General features: G+C 41.2%; 1 protein-coding gene across 1 annotated transcript; it reads left to right on the forward strand.

Annotated features, from left to right (window-relative positions):
• The first annotated feature begins 5,838 nt into the window (after positions 1–5,838).
• On the forward strand, positions 5,839–6,471 carry LOC124127775 (ankyrin repeat domain-containing protein 17-like). Its single transcript, XM_046491141.2, has one exon. The coding sequence runs from the start codon at positions 5,839–5,841 to the stop codon at positions 6,469–6,471; it is 633 nt and encodes a 210-aa protein (XP_046347097.2).
• Positions 6,472–7,612: the final 1,141 nt, after the last annotated feature.

Below are 7,612 nucleotides of genomic sequence, written 5' to 3' on the forward strand. Positions count from 1 at the left end.
TAAATATTTCACATCATCATCAATGATACAATCACGGTCACACCCCGTCCTTACATTAAAATCACCACAAAAGATGGATTTACAGGACTCATCATAATCATGTTTGATATGTACTAACTGATTTTCCAATCTATCTACACCATTTTCTTCACACTTATTGTAGAACGGAAATGATGCAGATGAATTTACATAAAACTCTAAGAAGATCTCTTTCAAATGCTAAAGTAGACAGATATTTTTCTTGTTCAAGTAGTGAATTATAAGATGAATAAACATCAAGGAAAGAAGAATTTGTGATTTTGTAAATTTTGGAATTCTATATCTTTACACCGTTGTTTGAATATAACCATGAAGCATTTCTTATCGCTGCAATCCTGAGACAACCACACATATGAAAACCGAGTTTGAAACAATAATTGTCTTACATCAGAAACCCAGTTAGTTTGACCATTTTCGTCAAATGTTTTAATATATGGTAACAGGCATACGGATATCTTATCTAAGTAGTCGACACCAGTACTTAATACAACGACTGTAAAAGTGTACACACAGTGATGTTCTTCCCAGCTCTCCTAGAACTGCATTGGTTGATGTTCTTTTTCCAACAGAAAGAACACTTTTAAAGAAATTGCTCTGAACCTTCTCAATGCTTTTTTCTATAGGCACATCCCAAATATCTGACCCATATAAAAGAACAGGAGCAATCAAATATTTAGCAGCAGTAGAAAATGGGCGACATGGGAATTTCTTTGTCATATTCAACACAGAAAAATCGCTATCCTTGCTTGAATAGCTAGTGTATCACATGCTTTAGTCCAAACAAGCCTTGAAGAGAAAAGTAGACCAAGGTATTTGAAATATGATATAACTTCAATTTGCAAAACCTTTATAAAGCCACTTAAATTCTTCTCAGATAACCACCCTTTCTAAAAACTATGACCTTTCTCTTATCTAAATTAACTCAAGGCCCCATTTGTCACAATAAGAGCCTAAAGCATCTAGTTTTCTCTGCAGTCCAAATACACTATCGTCAATAAGAGTGACTTCATCAGCAAATAATAATAACATGATTTCATCAAAATTATCTTTCAAAAATATTCCTCATCCCAAAAGTCTCCACTTCACAGACAAACTCGTTTATAAAAAACATAAAAAGAACTGGACTTAACATGCATCCTTGTCTAACACCACTTGTTGTGTTAAAAAAGACTTGTTTTCATATCTTCAACCCTTACACATGCTGTTATATTTTCTTACATATTTCTAAGGAAAATAAACATTTTACCATGAACACCTGTATTTGATAACACATACAACAACTTATTGCTATCTACATAGTCGAAGGCTTTTCTAAAGCCTATCAATCAGGCATAAAATCTGTGGTTTGGTTTTCTAAGATTTTTCTGACAGAGGGATTGTAGAACAAAAATTTGATCACTAGTGGAAAAATCATTTCTAAATCCGGCTTGTGCTCTGTGTAGCATATCATTAACTTCGACCCAATTTCGTATTCTCAGTTTCAGTACTGTAGTGAAAATTTTACCAACAATATTTTAAAAAGAAAGTCCCCTGTAATTATCCGGATTTCGGGCGTCACCTTTTTTTATACAATGGGATAATCATTCCTTCATTTCAATCATCTTATATATTTAAATATGACACAATGGAAAGAGCATTTTTATAAAGTTCAGAAGGAACACCGTCAATACCAGGTGCTTTACCAGACTTTAAACTTCTAATAGCTGCCCTTTTTTCATCGTCAGTAATGGCTTCGGACAGTATGTCTGTAGTATTACAATAGTCACAGTAATCATAATCATGTTTGATAATAAACTCTTTCACATTTATATCAAAATCACTATGTGAGTTTGTATCTTTGATATTTAGCAATTTTACAATTTTACAATCGTTTGCCTGTGCAGCAAATTCAATGTCGTGAACGACAGACATTTTAAATTACGTTTGCACAACACAATTTACGGTATATCTTCTTTGCTACCAGGTAATTTTCTAAATGTTCTCCAGATCTGTAGTTCCTTAGAAAAACTAAACATATAAACTGACGTCTAAAAGAAACTTTATCAGAGTTTGAAATCACTCTTGCTCAAAAACAACAAAAGTAAAGTGTATTGAGGAGATCAATATATCAACATAAGCAACACTGACAGTTGACAATCAAGCCGCAACCGAGAATGACGTCAGAACCCCCCAAAGTTGGGTGTGGTACGAAATTCGAGCTTTCAGAATCATGGACATTAGGCAGAGTACATAAACAATCGCTCACGTTCAATAACAAGTCATTAGTAGCGTGTGTGACCACCAAAAGCCTCAATACACGCAACAACCCTTCGACGCAAAGAAAAAATCAGTCGTCTGATTAGGTCACGTGGGATTTGACGCCATTCTTCTTGGAGGGCCAAGATCAGTTCTTGCCGGTTTGCTGGAGAGTGTAGTCGTTGTCGAACACGACGATCCATCAAGTCCCAGAGGTATTCTATTGGGGACATGTCTTGTGAGCGTGCAGGCCTCGGTAGGAGGTTGATGTCGTTGGCTGCGAGGAAGTTAGTGACAATTCTGGCTGTATGGGCTCTAGCGTTGTCATGCTGATAAATGACACCACGTGGCTGCTGTTAGAGAAATGGAAGGACAAATGGACGAAGAATGTTATCCATGTACCGCTGAGCTGTCAGGTTTCGGTTAATGTTGACCAGCGGTGTCCTCTCCTGCCCACAGATCCCTCCCCACAACATGACACTCCCTCCACCATATGGTAAGACCTCCTGCACGCAACACGCAGCCGTCCGTTCACCCCTTCGGGGGTAAACACGTTGTCTTCCAAACATACAGAATCGACTTTCGTCAGTGAAGACAACCCTCTGCCAGTCACGTCGTTGCCAACGTCGTACAGTCCAGGTCCATCTTAATCGCAGACGACGATGTTGCGCTGTCAATAGCTGTCCTCTGTATGGTCTAAAAGCCCTGATTCCATGAGCCCTGAGTCTCCTGGCCACTGTCTGTCGACTAACCCTGTGACCTAAGGCATTTGTCGCCGATGACGTCACTGTCCGGAAGCGATTTCGGAGGTGCAAGGTACGCAAGTACCGGTCATCATGGGGCGTGGTCACCCTGGGTCTGCCTGTTCTTGGCCTGTCAGCGGTCCGCCCTGTCTGTCTGTTGCATCAAGTTAGTAACGGCACCACGGGAGCAACCGAAGGTTCGTGCCATATTGGCATGGGTGGCTCCAATCTGTAGCATACCCAAGGCTCGTTCACGTTGATCGACTGTGAGTCGTGGCATTTATTTTGTGTGTTTTTTATCGCTGTGGATGTCTGACTTGCCGTTGCAATCGTTTTATACCCTTACCCGTACGTGCATTTGCAGTTGTCCATGGTGCACGTGTTTTTCACATGTTTTTCATTTTTTCGCGTGTTATCTCGCAAACAAGTAACAGCCGATGAACATTTTCTGCATACACTATTGCTGTATTTAGGTTATGTGTTTTAGATAGACTTCATCGGAAAACAATGTATACTTTGTCTGAAATGTATATTTTCAGTTGGTAAAGTTTCTTTTGGACGTCAGTTTATATTTCTTTCTTTCTCTTAGCAAATAACCATTCAGAGTCAAACCATGGAGGTTGTCTTACTCTATCATTTGATCTATTTCTATTGATTACTTCAAAGAGATCGCCAGCATATTGGAGTAATTCGACAATTTTAGCAGTCGCTGCATTTACATTCGTATGTACAACAAATCCTTAACTATATGACTGCCCATGTCAAAGTTTAATCGACTTTTAAACTCTTCATTACCATAATCATGCCATTTGAACTAAAGTATTGTTTCGGAATCAAGATCAGTCTGCCTGAGACATGGCATACTATAGGAAATACATGGAAGCTTTAGCTGACATGAAACTGGTAGATAATCAGAATCCAGTCTAGAGTGAACAGTTAGGTCTATTATATACGTATTGGAACATGTTTGATGATGCGATAAAGACGTCTACCAAGCTGGTGTCCCTATAACTGACACATGTAAAACTTTCCACTTTGTGACTAACTGAGCTCCCATTGACAGTATGTATACAGAAGCTTACGTAGACTTTGTTGACAAAAGTCTTCGCATATACACGTATCCCCAAATGGAATACAGTCCGAGTCGGTTTCGTCCTCCACTATAAAACCATCGTTTTCTCCTACTCTGGCATTAAAGTCCCCACACAGCGGGATATCAAATTTTCGTCATATTCTGATTTCAAGATGGCTAACTTTAAGTCCAAGTCATCATACCATTATTATCAGTATCGCATAAAGCGGGGATGGCCTGGGAGGACATAATCAGAGCCTAAATTTAACCTTTTACTGGGTATGTTTATGCATAGAAAGACCCAGTCTGGATGAATTTGTTTAACATAATTTAACAGTGCGTTCCTCCCTACACAGCCACTCCGCCTGAAGGTGATGCAAACCAAATAAAGCCTGGTAAAATATTTCTAATCCTGTCAGTGACAGGTTGCATGGTCTCTATCAGGCCAAATATGTCATATTTCTGACAAAAGTTAAAAACGTCTGTGTCTTGAATGCGTGAGTGAATGCCTTGCACATTCCAAGCGCAGACATTTATGTAAAATGTCGAGCTGAGAGGCGTTGTATGTTGACGGGGCAGTTGACGTGACTCGGGCTGGTACTTCAGTGGGCCACGGCCGTCTTCCTCGTCTCAAGGAGAAGAAAGAGAAGCGCGAGAAGAAGAGCCTTCGGCGCGTCTCCCTTAACTCCTCCCCTGGGGGCCATGGGCTATGCGCCCTGACCGCAGGAGAATCGTGACTGGGTCTACAACGGTCTTTACCTCGTTTACTGCCCACCCGTTGTAATCCCCCATTACTGTCATATACAAAAGTGTTCACTCCACAATATTCATACGGACAGTCTCTACAATAACAAGCTGCTAAATGGAAACTCTTATTATCCTATTAATCTGAAACAAGTCAACAATTGAATTGACAGTACCGCAATAAGGCTAAATCCAAAAGGCGTGTACAGACACGCGGCTCAGATGAACAGCAATCTCAATGTTTGTGTTGTATATTAATATAGTCGTTTGAGTGATTTGTTAGTCGCAATATATGTATACCTCTACTACGATAAACGTATTTAAAATTATATTCATCAGTAAAACATTCAAATACATAAAATTTGTAGAATGGCCATATTTTGTATGTATAATGCTTATGTGGTCTGTATAGTTTTCTGAACAGCATGTTCTGTGTTTCAGCCTTGAGTGGCCCGAGTCGGACCGAGGGGACACCAGTTACCACAAAAAAGCCTCCGACACAGGGTAGGTGGGAGAACCCAGCAGGCAGAAAGATCTCACTTTAATCCCTCCAACAATAAACGAGCTGCACAGAGTCGTATCATCGTCATCGTATTTCAGATTGGTGCTCATGTTGTCAACCACTGGACTGTCTGTCTGTACCAGACTCCGCCATCGTATTGCTGGACTCCTGCTGAGTGCGGCGTAAAACAACAAACACACAGGCTGACATACTCCAATGTCATGTCTTATTATCCTAATATAACAGCAACTGTACTGACAGCATCATCTTATAAAGCTTAGTTCATCAAACGTTAAAACACTCCACGCATACATAGAATATTGTTACAACTATTTTATGTAACAGAAAGATTCTAAAAATTAAATACATAATCCTTGATTACATGAACCAGCTGTCGTCCTTCCCCTTGATCCTTGTATTGTCAGCCATGTTGGAAGTGTTCGATGACGTATCGTGTCATTGTCAACACGTTGAGGTGTGAACCATGTAGATGTATGACGAAGATGTCTGGAAGTGTACAGAGTTTACTTTGTGTTACAGCGACTCCATCACCAGCAGACTGCCACCGCCTCGGTGTCGCCAGCGTTGCCGGGAACCTGGAGGAGGTGAAGCGGCTCCTGTCTCGGGGCGTGGACGCCAGCTGTAGATGGTTGAGCCTGACACCGTTGATTAGGGCAGCACGGCATGGACACAGAGACGTGGTGGAGCTCCTGGTGAGTAAAGGAGCTGATGTGTCACAGGTGGACTATGTCGGTGACAACGCCCTTCACCGCGCCTGTTTTGGAGGAGACATGGAGACGGTGAAGTTTGTGCTGTCTCTGAATGTGGTGGACATCAACTGTAGAGGAGGGAGGAGCATGACACCGGTGATGCAGGCAGCACGGTGGAAACACAGGGAGGTGGTGGAGCTCCTGGTGGGTAAAGGAGCCGATGTGTCACTGGTGAATGGGAGAGGTAACAACATCCTTCACCTCGCCTGTGCTGGAGGACACTTGGAGACGGTGGAGTTTGTGCTGTCACTGAACGTGGTGGACATCAACGCCAGGAACAACGACGGGGAGACAGCGGCCGACGTGGCGAGACGCAAGGGACATACGCGACTGGTGGATATCCTCGTGTCCCGCGGCGCTCAATGACGTCAGTGTCGTGTTTGTGTAGACGGAGGAGGAGGCGTGACAGTGACGTGGGTGACGTTCACGTCGTCGTGTGTACATATGTCATGACTTAGGTGAAACTCTGTGTTGTTTTTGGAGATAAATAAAAAAATTAAAAACTATTTTAGACATTTTGTCATTTGTTGTGTTTGGAACTTCGCATGAATAGGTAATTAATAAATTGTTAACTGTGTGTAAATAGAGATGATGTGTGATTGGTATGTAAGCACCGCACCTCGTGATATATGTATGCATGTCGTTATATATTTCTTCGTTAATTGTACGTCATAAGTTTGTAATTAATCGTGAAAAACACCAAAAAAAACTGTTTGTTTACATCTCGCTGCACTCGGAGACCTCAGACCGAGCCGAGGTTCGCCCAGCTGACGTGGCGTCAAATGTACAATGACAGTGACGTCACACTGTCGATGACGTCGCGGCATTCCGGCTTAGGTCTAAACACTATAAGCTGGTTCCCGGCTCCCTATGCGCGTCGTCAACTTGCACCATTAGATATTACACCAGCTTATAAACACCAAAGCTGTCGGCTGTTTTCTCTGCCAAGTGCGACATCAGTAATTCACAGGGCGGCGCAAAGCTGGCTTCACGACAAATGCAAGTACAGCACAGGCATCAAGTGGGCGAAATAGTTTAACAAAGGCAGAATATACATCTGTTTCTATGGAGATATGTTGCATATTATTGCTGCTGAAATTAAAAAGAAATATTTCTGATTGGCGAGATATTTATTAACAATTTTAATCAAGTTACTTCGCAGCGCGTGACACCTTCTTTACACTTGGACGTTCATTCAGTTTGGCCCTCACTCTATGAAGGTTCATACTCCCATGAACTCACACAAAGTGAAGGTAAGTTCTTAATTCCCTATCCACAAGTGTTAAGATACAATATCTATAATGTATATTGACAAGACACGATGTACTTTTCATTTTGCATCTATCAGTGTGTTTGTCCTAAAATCTTTTCCGAATGTAACTGACGTTGTGAATTTGGCGATCGGCTGATAAACAATCATGTTTTCTCACAGTTGTTACATATACAATCGTTTAATCTAATAGTTATAATAGCATAAAACAAGTAAAGCATAAATTATATTTCAAGA

Source organism: Haliotis rufescens, unplaced genomic scaffold (genome assembly GCF_023055435.1).
Source record: "Haliotis rufescens isolate VD_foot unplaced genomic scaffold, xgHalRufe1.0.p SCAF_14, whole genome shotgun sequence".
Classification (NCBI taxonomy): domain Eukaryota; kingdom Metazoa; phylum Mollusca; class Gastropoda; order Lepetellida; family Haliotidae; genus Haliotis; species Haliotis rufescens.

Bases quoted from the DNA above. Each gene is read 5' to 3' on its own strand.
- LOC124127775 (XM_046491141.2), top strand. From the start codon at position 5,839: ATGTCTGGAAGTGTACAGAGTTTACTTTGTGTTACAGCGACTCCATCA.